Source organism: Orbicella franksi, chromosome 9, assembly GCF_964199315.1.
Source record: "Orbicella franksi chromosome 9, jaOrbFran1.1, whole genome shotgun sequence".
Lineage (NCBI taxonomy): Eukaryota > Metazoa > Cnidaria > Anthozoa > Scleractinia > Merulinidae > Orbicella > Orbicella franksi.
In genome coordinates this window covers 16,621,053-16,636,978 of record NC_138153.1, presented here as the reverse complement: position 1 = coordinate 16,636,978, position 15,926 = coordinate 16,621,053, and the positions used below count along the sequence as shown (strand labels likewise).

The 15,926-nt window shown below is 40.3% G+C and overlaps 2 protein-coding genes across 2 annotated transcripts; both read left to right on the top strand.

Annotated features, from left to right (window-relative positions):
* The first annotated feature begins 47 nt into the window (after nt 1-47).
* LOC145497626 (uncharacterized) lies at nt 48-4,272 on the top strand. The gene is made up of 2 exons (XM_081477445.1): nt 48-1,362; nt 2,671-4,272. The coding sequence occupies exon 2, from the start codon at nt 2,743-2,745 to the stop codon at nt 3,733-3,735; it is 993 nt and encodes a 330-aa protein (XP_081333571.1). The 5' UTR covers nt 48-1,362; nt 2,671-2,742; the 3' UTR covers nt 3,736-4,272.
* On the top strand, nt 4,238-15,050 carry LOC145498509 (guanylate cyclase soluble subunit beta-1-like). Its single transcript, XM_081478431.1, has 6 exons — nt 4,238-4,360; nt 4,509-4,582; nt 4,716-4,816; nt 8,466-9,700; nt 11,603-11,776; nt 12,353-15,050. The coding sequence occupies exons 1-6, from the start codon at nt 4,238-4,240 to the stop codon at nt 12,704-12,706; spliced, it is 2,061 nt and encodes a 686-aa protein (XP_081334557.1). The 3' UTR covers nt 12,707-15,050.
* The last annotated feature ends 876 nt before the right edge of the window (nt 15,051-15,926 follow it).

The window sequence follows — 15,926 nt, the reverse complement described above, 5'->3', positions numbered from 1 at the left end:
CATTACAATTTAAATTCGTAAATTAGGCGCTTCTGTGGCTTTTTAACTGACCTCTTGTCATTCTCTGTAATTAACATGTCATTGCGTCAAATTCGGGATTCTTATTTTTATTTAACATATTTTAGTTTTCCACTTTTATTTTTTATTTATTATTATCTTATAAACGATTTGATTATTTTTTGCGTTAAAACGTTTTTTTTTTTTCTGTGATCCGATCCGTGATCCGATCCGCGATCCGATCCGTGATCCGATCCGTGATCCGATCCGTGATCCGGTCCGTGATCCGATCCGTGATCCGGTCCGGTCCGGTCCGGTCCGATCCAGATTTTGTCGACGCCGCATCTCGATGTAATAGACACATAAATTACTTGCAAAATTTCGGACGTTAAAATTTCGTACATTTTTATTTCGGACGGTTAATTTTCGGATGCCATTAAATCTCATTTCGGACAAAAATTTCGGGCACTTTGCTGAACAAAGCCAAAGTAAATATACGCGTAAAAAATGCGAAAAAGACAACAACTGTGAAAGGAGCGTCTGAATGGGGTTAACTGACTAGCAACAAAGGGCGAAAAATGTTACTGACTACCGACAAAACGAGAAAAAAATTACTGGGCAACAAAAAAATTCTAACCGACAACCGACATGGTCCCACGTTACAGGGATGTTTGTATTCAGAAAGAACAGCATTTTGAATTTATTTCCAGCTCAGGAAATGTCCAGGTCCTTTGCTCTATTTTACCAGACGTAACCGCATTAATTCCAAATTTAGTCAATTAGAGAATTTCCAGTCTTATGTCTAGCTGGCGTTTTACACGTAGACTCCCCGGTGGATCGGAAAACACTACTTCACTCCGTTTCGTTGTGGTTAGAGGCGATTCTAAAATTCAAAGCTCAACCGACAAATGCGTTTTTCGCTACCGTCAATCAAATGGTCGGCGGCTCCTCCCATCTTCCAACTACTGCCGAACACTGTTTCGTTGTCTGAACTGTGCTCAACGACGTGATTACCGCGCGCTCGGCAGGGGTCGGAAGCTGGGAGGAGCCACCGAACACTTGATTGACGGTAGCGAAAAACGCATTTGTCGGTTGAGCTTTGAATTTTAGAGTCCGCATGTTCTTGAAAGGCGCAGTGAATTGTCTTTCGATTGTGTATCATTTAGGAAAAGATGATCAAAAAGGTTTTCTTTCGCAACACATACACTGAAACAAAGCAAAAAATAGTACGTATAGTGTGATCGTCCCGGTGAGTGTAGTTCTGAAAAGAACTGTTGTTGGTGACTGACGTTTCGACAACCTGAGCGGAAGTCATCTTCAGAGTCAAGTGAATAGTGTTTGTCAGTCGATGATGTTATAAGTCTGGTCCGTTGAACGTGATTGGTCAATATAGCCATGATGGTATTGGCTAAAAGACTCGTGTAAAGTTTGTCATCAGTCATTGGTGGGTTTCGATCCGTCTATTGTTAGTCAAATAGGTCGGTTTTTGGTCCGTGTATTGTTAAGTCGGTCTGTTAGAAGTCCGTTTGTCGGTTTCGTTTCCGTCATGGATAAGTCGTTTGTAAGGCGCTGGTAGTTGTTGACATCTGTTAAGAGGCGTTTGTTCTAGGTTAGTGTACCAGCTTTCCAAATAGTTTGTACTGTAGGTTAAGCACTGAGCAGAGTCCCAGTCAATGTTGTGGTTTGTCAGTTGATGATGTACAGCAATGTGATTAGTGATAAGTTAATAAAGATGGTGAATTTTTTTTAAGCAATGTGATTGTTGGCATCACCATTTCTCGTGGCTCGTTTGTGTTCAGTCAGTCTCGTGTTAAGGTTTCTGCCAGTCTCACCAATGTAGGAAGCCTGGCAGTCGGAGCATTTGATCTTGATTTGATCGTCAAGTACTTAGACAGTTGATACGTAGGGGAGCCACAGAATGACACAATAGGGCGCATCGGTATACCAGGCTTGTGCAGTTTCGGTAGTCCGTAAAGTTTCGGTGGTTGAGGTACTGAGCACCTCAGTCGATAGTAGCGTTGAGTGTCAATAGCGTCAGTCTTTTTAAGCGTAAGTATTTTGCTGTTAAGTTTACGTTGAAGTGCTGGCGTCGGGTCGCGTTTAAGTTCTTCGTAAGTTTGTTTGTCGTTAACAAGTGCGTCCATTTCGTCAAAGTAGTCAGTCTTGTCCATAACAACAGTGACACGTCCTTTGTCGGCTGGTAGTATGACAATGTTGTTGTCGTTTTTCAGTCATTTCAGTGCTTGTTGTTCGTCTTTTGTCAAGTTATTCTGTGACAGTCGTTTATCCGCGCTTTGACCAGACGTCTACAGGTGGATTTGACGATCCGGATGGCCTCTTGTGTGTTCAACAGAGACTTAAGTTTAAGTCCGGCCGGAACGAGACCCTGGTCTTTGCAGCGGTGGTTGAACCAAAGTTGTTGGCTTGGTTCAACTACCGAAACTGCATAAGCCTGGTATACCGATGCGACCTATTGTGTCATTCTGTGGGTCCCCTACGTATCAACTGTCTAAGTACTTGACGACCATACTGCAACCCCTTACTGACAAATCAAGACGCAAACTACAATCTACGGCGAACTTTATTGACGCTATTAAGACGGTACAGATACCCGACGACTACAAACTTGTGTCTTTTGATGTGAAATCACTGTTGACCAGTATTCCACTTTAGTTGGCATTACAGTGTACCGAGACCGCTATACAACAATCTACTGTTAAACTACCGTTACCGACAGAAGACATCATGGGCTTACTGAACCTTTGCCTTACGTCGACTTACTTTCAGGACAACGGTAAACACTACAAACAGTTGCATGGAACAGCCATGGGGTCGCCTGTTTCTGTCGTTGTCGCAGAAATTGTGGTGCAACACGTGGAGGAACGCGCCCTTGCAACTTGCCGACAAATGCTACCGCTTTGGTTGCGCTACGTTGACGACACCTTTACCGCCGTTCACAAAGACGAAATTGACGATTTTCACGACCACCTAAACGAACAGAACGCCGACATCCAGTTTACTAAAGAGATCGAAGAAAATGGAAAACTTCCTTTTCTAGACTGTTTGGTAAGCCGCGACAACAACGAACTACGAACGACAGTGTACAGAAAACCGACGCATACCGACAGATTACTTGACGAATCATCCTACAACCCGACTTCACACAAAGCCACGACTATAAAGACTTTGACGAGACGAGCGCAACTAGTTTGTGACACACCGGACAGCTTACGTGACGAAAACAGATACCCTGAACGTGTTTTCCACAAAAACAACTACAACGCTGACTTTATTAGACGAAACATTTACCGACCTACTGAAGCTGACGCTACGAACAGGAACCCTACACCTGTTACTACAGTGACCATACCTTACATTAAGGGCACTTCTGAGACCATCTCACGGATCCTGCAGCCCTACAACATCCGTGTAGCCCACAAACCTACAACTACATTACGACACTTACTGACTAACGTGAAAGACAGAGACGAACCTAACAACAGACAGGGAACAGTTTACAAGATCAAATGCTCCAACTGCCAGGCTTCCTACATTGGTGAGACTGGCAGAAACCTTAACACGAGACTGACTGAACACAAACGAGCCACGAGAAATGGTGATGCCAACAATCACATTGCTGTACATCATCAACTGACAAAACACAACATTGACTGGGACTCTACTAACCTACAGTACAAACTATTTTCAACGACTGACTCTGGAAAGCTGGTGCACTAACCTAGAACAAACGCCTCTTAACAGATGTCAACAACTACCGGCGCCTTACAAACGACTTATCCATGACGGAAACGAAACCGACAAACGGACTTCTAACAGACCGACTTAACAATACACGGACCAAAAACTGACCTATTTGACTAACAATAGACGGATCGAAACCCACCAATGACTGATGACAAACTTTACACGAGTCTTTCAGCCAATACCATCATGGCTATACTGACCAATCACGTTCAAGGGACCAGACTTATAACATCATCGACTGACAAACACTATTCACTTGACTCTGAAGATGACTTCCGCTCAGGTTGTCGAAACGTCAGTCACCAACAACAGTTCTTTTCAGAACTACACTCACCCGGACGATCACACTATACGAACTACTGATACTGATACTCCTGAGTTCAAACATTTACTATGCAAAGCAACAAATGTTGACAACCAGCACCTCATGATTTAGTAGTGATCGAGAGCAAAATAAGTAAACATCTGAGTAAACATGAAAACAACTCATCTTTTACGGAAAACAGTCGCTCAAACCCTCTTTAATGAACCAATCACAAACCGCGTTGTACAAAAGTCAAGTGTCAGCTACATGTCAATGAAAGAAATGTTGACAGCTGTGATGACTTAGGCTTGGACGGGCTGAACAGGGTTTATATATTATCACCATGGTAAGTGTTACTTCGTTCAACTAAAACAAACCAAAACCATTACTGTATTTTTTAAGTGAGTTGACTCTTTAAAAATCTCTTTCTGCTCGCGCGCAGTATGGTTTTGTCAACTGCGCTTTGGAAAGCCTTGTGGTGCGAAATTTTGGCGAGGGAAAGTGGATGGAAATAAAGTAAGCGAATTAGCGTTTTTTTGATCTAGCTTTAAGACCTTGACTTTTTCATGGTCGATGATGAAGCTGACATCCTAGAGTGGCAGCTAATTCAATACTTTTTGTTGTTGTTAATTTCTTTTTCGAAATTTAGAAGAGCTGCGAAGGTAGAAATGGATGGCCATTTTCTCTACAGTGTGGTCTACAAAGATGAAGTTACGTTCAATCTTGTTGGTGCTGCGGTGAACATTTTAGGTACAAAAATTCAAAATGTTGAGTTAAAAATGTATCATACGAAACTGCACCTGACATTAAAAATGTCTGGAGATCGTCGTGTTGAAGAACGCAAAAAAGATTCTTCCAGCTTTCAGTTTCACAACACAAAGCTCGATTTCAGTTCTAGGCAGGTATCTTTATACAAAACGAACAACATGTCAACATGACTTAACTTGATGTTCCAAACAGCATTGAAACAAGTGCCATTCGATTTACTTCTTTCTTTAGTCTCTCTCTTTTTTTCTGAGTTGCCAAAAAGATGTTCCTTCGAAGCATTTTGCATTTTAAGATAAGCTTACAAATTATAACTGATATCTTGAGACTTTTCGGACAATTTGTTTTATAACATAACTAAAATAAAGCGCGCGCTCTGATTGGTTAATTTAGCGTCTACTATTTGCCCATGGGTGTACGCTGCTGACGTGTGTGCTAATGTTTACAAAGCAAATCTTTTGACAGACATTGTTTCCAAAGTAATGACCGACGTCCTTCTGCCAGAAATGCGCAACTGTCTTCACAGTTGTCTGAAGATGAAACTTTATCGAGTTACTGGTGTGCAGTCGGTTGTCATGAATGAATTTTCCCGCGCTTGTTTTCTCTTGTCATGTAAGACTACACGAACATTTTTTTGTGATGTAGCTCAATAAAAGGACTTCTGTTGTTCCAATGTCTGAATGTTATGTTATAAAACAAATGGTAAACGCCATAGCTTGCACTATTGAGTTATGGATGCACTTGGGAGGTTTGCTAAGCACTCAAGAAGCTAGAGTCGCACTCGGCTATCGCCTCGTGCGACTCTTACGCTTCTTTCGTGCTTAGCAACCTCCCGCGTGTATCCATAACTCAATAGTGCACGCTATGGCGTTTACCATTTGTTAATTGCTTGTGTTGTGACGCAAGCCTATGTGCAGTGTACACAAGAAATTCTAAATGATGTTTTAAAAGGAAAGTAAAGAAAACTAAATGGCAAACTCTGTTCAAACGGAAATCCTTTTATCTCTCTCTTGTTGACGAAGACACTGACTGAAACCAGGCTTTCCAACCTTTCGGTATATAGATCTATTTATACTGAGTGAAGTGTATCTTTTTCGTAAAAAAGGTTTGAAATAAATTGTGTCACTTTATATTCTTGTAAACAGAACATTTCGTTTAACATTGTCTGTTTCCATGGCAAGAAGTTGAATTAAGAAACCAGGAAATGTCTCAAGAAAGAATCTCCAACTTAACACATTATAATTGCGAATATATCAGTCCGGGATCGTTATCAGATTTGATAACCATGTGACGTCACAACATGGCGGCCATTTCAAAAAACCGGGAATTTTCGTATTCACTTCGCTTTGCTCGTTATTTGTTCGATTATACTCGGGTAATTTACCCATAATTCTATTTGATAATTACCAGAAAAGAAGGAGCCTCACGTGTTTTGAAGATGGCGGTTGAAGACCAGCGTAAACGATGTAAAATGCTACTCGTAAAGTGAAACAGCGCTTCCAATTTTCCATCCAAACCAGGTATGTTTTCATTTTGTCATTAGATTTAAGTTACCTGGAGATTTTTGCGGAAATTGCAAAAAATATGTCGTTAATCTTCACGCCATATTCTTGGGATTTAACGTGTTTTTAGTGTTGTGCACGATCTGTGAAAAAAGTGCACGGGGGTATTTTGATTTGCGATGTGTTGTTCGTAACGGCGGCCATATTTACAGCTGTAATCGATATGTTCCTAGGTATTGAGATGGCGGATGCTGGTACCCATAGAATCAAAATAGCAAATTTATGTCGATTTTGTGGATATAGCTTGGTCATTACATAGGGTAGGTTTATTGTTGTCGAGTTTTGCAGCATAAAATTTTCGTTTCTTTTAGGCCTGGCAGACACGCACCATTCAACTTTAAGAATTACTGGTGGCAAAATCAAGGGGTACGTAAAAGTAACTTACATAAATCATCTAAGCCCCTTCAGAAAAAAATATAGCTCTTAGTGAGTCGCTCGATTCATGGTACGGCAGTCCAGGTGGTTGGGAAACCACTTGCGAATCTAACATTAGTTGTTTATTTTCTTTTGAAGGGTTACCATGAGGTCAAAATCAAGGGGCCAGAAGGAACTCCTTTTCATGTCCTTCCTGAAAATTGGAAACAAAGACTCGTTCGCACTTCGTTGTGTTTTGCCGGAAATTAGAGAAATACCCGAGACAATTCTAGACGTGCCACAGTCTGGTATCCAAGAGCGCTGAGAAAAATTACACTTTGAGAGAAGTTGCTGGAAGACAGATAGGCCGGGTGCAATACTTCATAAACAGGGAACTAAAACACCTTTCGGACTGCGGGAAAACCGACAATCACGTTAAAGGGTAAGTTGCCTATATTTTAGAGTCAATTTCAACAACTAGCGGTCCTGAAATATTTCCGGAAATGCCAGCCAAACTAGGTCAGTTTTCTGGCACACCAGTCGTTATATAATGAAGCTTATTGTTGGATTTAGCGAGTGAACTATGGTACGAAAACACATTACTTGAATTATAGTTTCTTTTATATGAATCGGTCATTAAAAGCGTTTTTCCATATCACCGAATGCACAACAATAGACTACTGATCTACAACTAAAACAATTTTTTTCCGGAAATGCCAAGACTTCCCAGTTTACTGTCACATCTCACGACATAAAGTGTTGCATGTACCCTTCCACGGAACGGAGGTGTATCACGAATTAAAGTAAATATACCTGCTATATTTTTGTTGTTGTGCCAGAACCATATCAGGCGAGCCCACAACGACAAAGAGAACTCCAGTGCATCAAAGATGGAAACGAAATGTACAATACGGCAGAGGGGATTGAATTAGCAATCGCAGAAATGAAATTAGGCGTGGGATGGGATATGGCCATCGAGGTAAGCTATTCTATCTTCAGTATATCTGGACAGAGAGTCGACAGAGAGAGGGTCGCGAACTGTTCCCATACTGTTATTTCCATTTCATAGTAATGAATCATAGTAGGAGATGTTTCGGTCCTAACCACGCTTCGCTCATGCAAATTGAACGAAATTCAGTTACAGCTCTCCGCTTGGAATATAGAAGCAACTTGTTCAGTGTCAATTTGTGAACTCAAGATGTATTTACTGTTAGTGTTTCGTTTATATTTTATACAGACTGTTGAACAGCCAGCTTCGCCAACTACCAAGAAAATGAAGCCTGAGTGAAACTAGAAGCTATCATATTAGTATCAATAAACAACGCTTTTGTGAACAGAATAACTGTTGTCTACCTTCGTGTGTTTTTACTCGGAACAAATATTATACGGTGTCTATCTGAAAATGAAACTTTTCACTGTAGCTTTTGGACAAAGACAGTTTTCTTCCATACATCTCTGTTTCTATTCCATAATCCAGTAACCTATTGCGAAGAAAACATACAATTACAATTAAATGAAATTGTATTGTGATGTTGTGAAAAAAGTAACTCCTTTCATCGCAGCGCCCCGTCGACCGCCATATTGAATTATACACTGTTGCTACCAAATAATGTCACGTGAACGAAAATTTGCGCAGCGATTGGTTAATGGTTTGTTTTGGTCGAGGTTATCAAATCTGATAACGATCCCGGACTGTATATGTGGTTCCTTTTATTCAGGAATAGAAGCCAACAAAATTCTTGAATTGTTTGGTGAATGGTTTCTCGATTTTTGCCAAGAGCGCGGTTATGATAGAATTCTGCAAGTGCTCGGAGGAACTCTGCGAGATTTCATGTCTAATCTAGACGCGTTACACGACCATGTAAGTGCTGTGTACCCAGGCATGAAAGCACCATCTTTCAGAGTGTCTGACCGCGAAGAAGACGGCGCATTGATTCTTCACTATCATTCCTCGAGGGAAGGTTTGGAGTATATAGTCATTGGATTGGTCAGAGCGATAGCAAGAAAACTCTTGCATACAGAAATAAACGTGGAGATTATAAAACAGAAAGAACACCCAGGGGACGATGTCCAGTTTGCAATCAAGGAGATTCACAGCCCGGAGATTTCTCCCCATTGTATAAAGCAAACGGCCTGCGCGCGCCCTAGTAAAGAACTCGTTTTGTTGTCGTCGGAACCAAAGATTTCTCCTGCAACGTTCTGTAACATATTTCCATTTCATTTAATGTTTGGCAGAGACATGGAAATCCTACAATATGGAGATTCGCTTGGTCGAGTTATCAAAGGTTTAAACGGCCGAGCGCATTTGAGAATGCCTGACATTTTTGAACTTGTTCGTCCCAAAATAGAATTCAACTCTAACGCTTTGCTCGCTCACATCAACACAGTCTTTGTGCTCAGGACTCGGCCAGGGTGTTTACAAGTTCCAAATTCAATAGATGTTAACGCGGACTTCGATTCAAAATCATTAAGGCTCAAGGGACAGATTCTTTATCTAGAAGAGTTTGACAACACGCTTTTTCTCTGTTCGCCAAGTGTCAGTAACTTGGACGATTTGAGAGAAAATAATTTGTACCTCAGCGACATTCCTGTTCACGACGTGACAAGAAATCTAATCCTGCTTTCCGAACAATTCCAAGAAGATCGCATTCTGACCGAAGAGGCAGAGATTCTAACGGATAAACTGCAACAGACCCACAGAGATCTTGCGGAAAACAAGAAGTTGACAGATCAGCTGCTTTACTCCATTTTGCCTCCTTCAGTAGCGCAAGAGTTGAGACACAAGCGGCCGGCTCAGGCGGAAAAGTTTGAAATGGTCACAATCTTATTCAGTGGGATTGTCGATTTTGAGAACATTTGTCAGAATTCTGAGCCAGTAGAGATAGTTCAGCTGCTCAATAACATTTATACAGACTTCGACATCCTCACGGATCAAATCAACGATGTATACAAGGTAAGAGAGAAAAAAAATTCTCGGCGAATAAATTTTCATTATGTGCGACAGGGCAGACGTCATTAATTATGTGCGAACGCAGACGTATTTCCGGCTGTCGCTTGTCTCCGCCGAAAATAACGTCTGCGAACCCGAGCCAGGAAACGATTTCTGTGACGTAATGACTTTTGTTTCTCTTTGGCCAATCAGATTCCATGATAGAATGAAACTCGAGTGCTCCTCGCAGCGAATACCTAGCGTAATAGTTCTGGGTCTACTTGAGCTAAACAGTGATTGGCTTAAAATTCCTACGTCACAGAAATCGTTTCCTGGCTCGGGTTCGCAGACGTTATTTTCGGCGGAGACAAGCGACAGCCGGAAATACGTCTGCGTTCGCAGGCTACAGGACTTAAAGACTAACGAGAAATAAAATTCTAAATGCCGGTCAACAACATTTGTTTTTTTGAACAAAGAAAACCTGAAAAACAGTAATGCTTCATTCACGAGTAGAGTGTTTGCACTGGGGTTGATCCCGTTGACAATTTTTGCGCTTTTCCAGTTCGAGAGTTCCAGATTCGGACTTTACCACATTGTAGTTACTGGATGAAACATTAATTTTACTTCACAGCGTTTCCCTTTTACCAAGGAGGGAAAATGGCTACTCGAATCGGCCCCAAATCTTTGTTTCTTTTCGTTTCGTTTTGTTTTATTTTTATTTATTTTTTTATTTTTTTAATTTATAATATGCTGGAGGGCAACCAGTGGTGATCTAGCATAATAATAATAATAATAATAATAATAATAATAATAATAATAACAATAATAATAATAATAATAATAATAATAATAACGAATCTTTAGACAGGATTAACCCATCAGTACTATAAAGTACTGTTATCAAAGGGGTCCTGTAAGATTTAAAAATTTAAAAATTTAGAAAGGTAAAAAGTTAAAAAGGCAAAACTAGTACATTGGGAAACATATAAAAACTCACGATTAAAAATTACAAATAAAAATGTTCGTTGGCCTTTTGCCTAAATAAAAGCCTAGAGTTCAGAGTTCTTATGTCCGCCGGTAAACTGTTAAAAATTGAAGCCCCTAAAAACGAAAAACTCCGACGGCCAAACTCCAAGTTCATTTTCGGCAGTTCGATCGAGGAAAATCTATTTCTTGTGTTGACATTGTGACTTACCCTTGTAAAATACTTCTTAAAAGGCGTGCATACATTTCCAATTAGACAATCAAAAACATACAGACAGACTTTTCTTTTCAAATAACTGTCAACTGATGGAATACGAATGTCAGTCTTGTTTTGCAGACCTGAGGAAATGCAGCTTAGTCCACGATGTTCGAGGTTGCGAATTAGTTGCCTGCGCGTATTTGAATAGCTTAGTGTGATTAGACTACAATAGGTAAAAACAGGCATAATCATAGCCCTGTAAATGCTTTCTGCAGCTGCACAAGTGATGGAAGAACGAATTTTCCGCAGTAGAGTGACTCTCCCGGCCGCTTTCTTGTAGGTTTTGTTGAAATGGGTTTCAAAACTCAATGTAGGATCTAAATGAACACCCAAGTACTTGTAGGTTGTTGTGCTGTTTATAGGTAATCCATTTACCGTCAGATTGAGTTGTTTACCTTGGAGACGACTCAACCTTTGTGCAGTTCCGAAGATCATCGCCTCTGACTTCCCTTTTTTGAGATTTATGATGAGTTCATTCTTGCGAAACCAGGTAGCCAGATTGTTGATGTCATCATTTAGATTTCTTTCATCGAAAGAGTGCACAGTACAAAACTAGCCTTGAGAACCACTTGGCATTTTCCATCTCTTGGATTATACCGGATTCGGCTTATTAAGCGATTTATTGGAATTTTTCAAATTAGACCGGCTGTTTATTTTCCTGTTTCGTCTTGTTTTTCCTTCAGTTAAGAATTGGTGTACACGCTGGTGAGGTCGTGGCTGGCGTAGTTGGACACAGGACCCCTCGGGACAGTTTGTTTGGTAACACTGTGAATATTACCAGCCGCATGGTGACCGCAGGGATACCAGATATGTCGTCTGCATCCACTTGTAATTTTAGAAAAGATGACTTTGTATATACTTAAAAACTTATGCTAACAATCTCTTATTGTATATATCGCTGACTTAAGTTCAAACGTTTTTTTCTGTAAATACCCCTAGTTTTTAGTTTTTCGTTACTTAGCGATTAGTTAATTGCAAACGACCCCACAAGCTCATGTAGCTTTAATACTCATCGTTTTAAAATAAAGGTTAAAGATCACGTTTGTGTGAGCGCAACAACCTACAGGTGATTAACGAGTGGTTTTAACATGAGGCCACTCTGTGAAACAATTTCACTCTGACAGGCACAGTACGACATATATGTAAAAAGATCCGAGACGTGGAGAAGATCTTGCGGGATTAGTACCCAGAGACATTTTTATTAGGGGATCATATCATGTTTGAGATCTTTGACAGTGAAAATGTTAGCGAATCTCTGGACTTTTCGTTTTGCTTTTGAGAGAGAAAAATGGAAGAAAAAACAAAGCCAAAAACAATATTGTAAAGCGCGCTTTTATTTTGGTCGGCAGTCGTACGCGTCATCTTTTCTCCACGCGTTTCTGTGAAGACCACAAGATTGCTTGATTGCTTGGGGATAGTGAGAAGGTTAAAAAATTCTCTTTTTCTGTCTAGTTCCGGCTCAAAGGCTTCGTTCCATTTGCACGAGTTTTGATGACAGTGGAAAGCTTGAATCAATCTGTAGCGCAGATGAGAAGTTCCCAGTAAAGACTAGTTTCGTTTTATCTGCCTCTTTTTACAGATGTTTACAAAAGTTTGTCAGTCGTCATCCAATCTTCCTGTTTGAGAAGCGCAGGGCCATTCAGATGAAGGGCCGAGACGAACACATGGTAACGTACATCCTCAATTGGCGCCCAAGATATCCCAGGACGCCGCCTGTCCCTAGAAGGCCCCATCAGGCTTCTTTGTGTGGAGGGCTCACATTTGATCGCTCTAAGGGACATATGTAACTTTGTTCACGATGAGCCTGTTCCAGGTATTCGGTTAGAAGGCTGGAGGTCAGCGCACAGAACGAGTAGAAAAATGTTCGGAGCGTGGGGCGCCAGATCCCCTTCGTTCTCACGCGTTCCTCGATCCAGGAACAGACCAATCACGATGGCAAATACTGACAGTTGGGAATTCTGGAAAGAGAGTCTCACTAAAGAAGCAAGCGATAAAGGAAAGTTACGATTTGAACCGCGTACAACGGCTCGCTGACTGACTGAGTTTATGGATTTTATGTTCGGAATCTGAATGACGGTTTATCAAATCACTTTTGGTTTAGTCCCGTCGGTTTCATAAAACTTGTTTACATTGATTTGTTACTCTGGTTTCTTTTTTTATTATTTTGCCATGCATTTTTGGTTCAATCAGAAACTTTCTTAGGCTCCTTGAAGCAAAATAGACCTATATCATCGCCTTCCCGTTCAGTCATTCCTCCCCTAGATTAACAGTCCATACATATTTGTAAGATTCGAGGCGAAATTAAGATAATGTTCTGATTACTTAGCAAGGGGGATTTCATAACGTATTTTTTCTTTACATAATCACTCTTTTTCAATGATCACACATTTTAATATTCACAGTTATTTCATTTTTTCAGGCATTCAAGTTTAATCACTTACAATTATCTACCATCTTTGTACCTCAATGTGCATGTTAAAGATCCGAATGTTTTTAAGATTTATAACTCTATCGCTGCTCTTTTTGTTCTATTTCCTGTAAACTTCTGGCTCGAAATAGATCAGCACAAAGAGTACATTTTACAAAACAGGTGATTTTGATCTTTACTGTTCGTACGCATTTCCTGAACTGAATGTGGTTCTTAGAATATGAAAACGAGCCGGGAGACCTTACCTTACAGCAATAACAACAAGGTTTTGACGGTTTTCACCATAGGGAACAGTAGGATTTATTTATGGAACGACGCGGGTTTCACAAGAAGGAAAATGCAAATTATTAATTTCAGGGTTAAATATGGGAAAGAAATACAGGTGAGACATTTTATAAAACGGAAAATATCCAGACCTATTTACACCTAGTTTCTTCGTGCTCATGTATGATATTTTTCTTCCATTTATAATTCCATTTATAACCTGAGAACCTGGATGTCTCTGGTCACGTGTCAGTGCACTTCCACAATCCGAGTACAGAGAAACGTTTGACATTCGGACAGAAAAATCCTTGCGCATGTATGCTGATCAACAAGAAGTGCAGTTTTCGATTGACTGATTGATTGACTAATTGACTGGATGAAGATGCTTTGGAGAGACGAAGCGGTAGAGATACAGATTAATAACTACTAGTAAAAACACAAGATTAATAGCCGTGGGGAAACAATAGAACTATAAAAAGCCTAGTGTTAAGTATTTAATATTGAGAAGCTTGATCTGTTTACTATGAAAGTATTGTTTATAAGAAACTTGCTTGATGCTTCTTTTGGAAGTGTCGTCATGTTTTATAACCCCGCGGTTTTTCGGCAACGGGTACCTGAATTGCACCAAACATACCCGTCATGCATTGGGCGCTGTAAAACCTACCTAAACGGATGCGAGAACCTCAATATTTTGCAGGTTTTTGCAGTTCACAAACACAAGCCGTCTCTACGAAAACTTCAGCTGTAGTTGTTGGAGAGATGACAGAGGAGAGATGACTTGGTTTTGGCGTCGATTTAAGCCCGCCCCTCACTTGCGACGCGAGCATAAGCATAAGCATAAAAGAAGCTTAAGCGCTAGTGGGACGGCCGCCACATTAGTAAAAGCATACGCACAAGAATATCAAAACCTTGCATTCTTCCTATACTTATGCTTATGTAGCTGCTGTGTCCAGTGAGGACATGTTGGCATAAGCATAAGTCTTAGACTTTCAGCCAGTCAGCGAGCACTTTATGCTTATGCTAACCATGTCCTCGCAAAACACGAGAATAAGCATAAGAAGAACGCTTATGCTTATGCTTATGTCGTGGCCGTCTCACTAGCGCATAAGCTTCTTTATGCTGATGCTTATGCTTGCCTCGCAAGTGGGGACACCACATTACTACTGCTGAAATCATTTACCAAAATGGAAGCAAAAAAATTGATCGTACCCTCTTATAGCACTCTTCGGCGGCATGTCAGGCGAGTTCGGTCGAACCATGCATGACAAGGCTACGATATCACTGTTATGTACCAGGTCAGTGACTTGATATCGCAGGATATCAGGACAGTAGACACGGCTTCTGTTTGGCTAATTACGAATTTGGGTACGATAAACTGAATTCGTTTGCAAGTGTAAACGTATGATACATGCAATGCTGAATTGCAATTGTGAAATAATCGGCCATGCGAAAAATACGTAGCTACAATAGTTTGCGCATGCTTAACCAGCAAAAAATGTTGGCTAGAGAAGCACTGGACTACATTAAAACTCGATAGAACTGTTGAATTTATAGCTATAAAAACTTTTACCTCAATTTCTGTTTTTCTCAACAATCAGTTGCGAGACAAAACTTAATTATCAAAATAAATGCCTTTTTTCCACTGCGCACTTATTTCTTCAGTTAAATGCTTTTTGATATGGAAATGTTCAAAAGTTATTTCAGCTTTACAAAATTAATTCAAGTGTCACTTATTGCAGGACGCCAAAGTAATGAACCGGTAACTTAGTGACAATTCATTAACATAAAAGCAAGTCAGTTTGCACGTTTTACCTTAGTTGTCTACCACGCGCCCAAACTTGAGAAACTTGACAGCGAATAGACCGAATTGAGCATTAATTTGGTTAACTTTGTGTTTCAACAGCTAGCGCACAAACTCCGTACTAACCCTGCGCAAACGGAAAGACAACCCTAATTTGTTGGGTTTCTATATCCGAAAAAAATGAAAAAAAAAAAAAAAAAAAAAAAAAAAAAAGAAAAAGGAAAAAGAAATTGATGTGAAAACTACAGGGAAGCCAAAGTGATTTCAAAACGAAGAAAGCATAGCATAGCAAGCCTTTATTTGCGCGATAAATCAATTTTTATCCCTGAATAAATTTGAGCACGGAGACTTCATGGCCTGCAGCATGCATGATTCAGATAAGGGTATCCATGTGCATGAGTCTATATTATCGTCAGGAAGTATTCACGACCAAACTTTCTACTCCTAGTTAGTCCTTAAGCACTGACAAATATATTTACTTAAGATTCTCTCTTTTCCGCTGAATCTTTCAAAA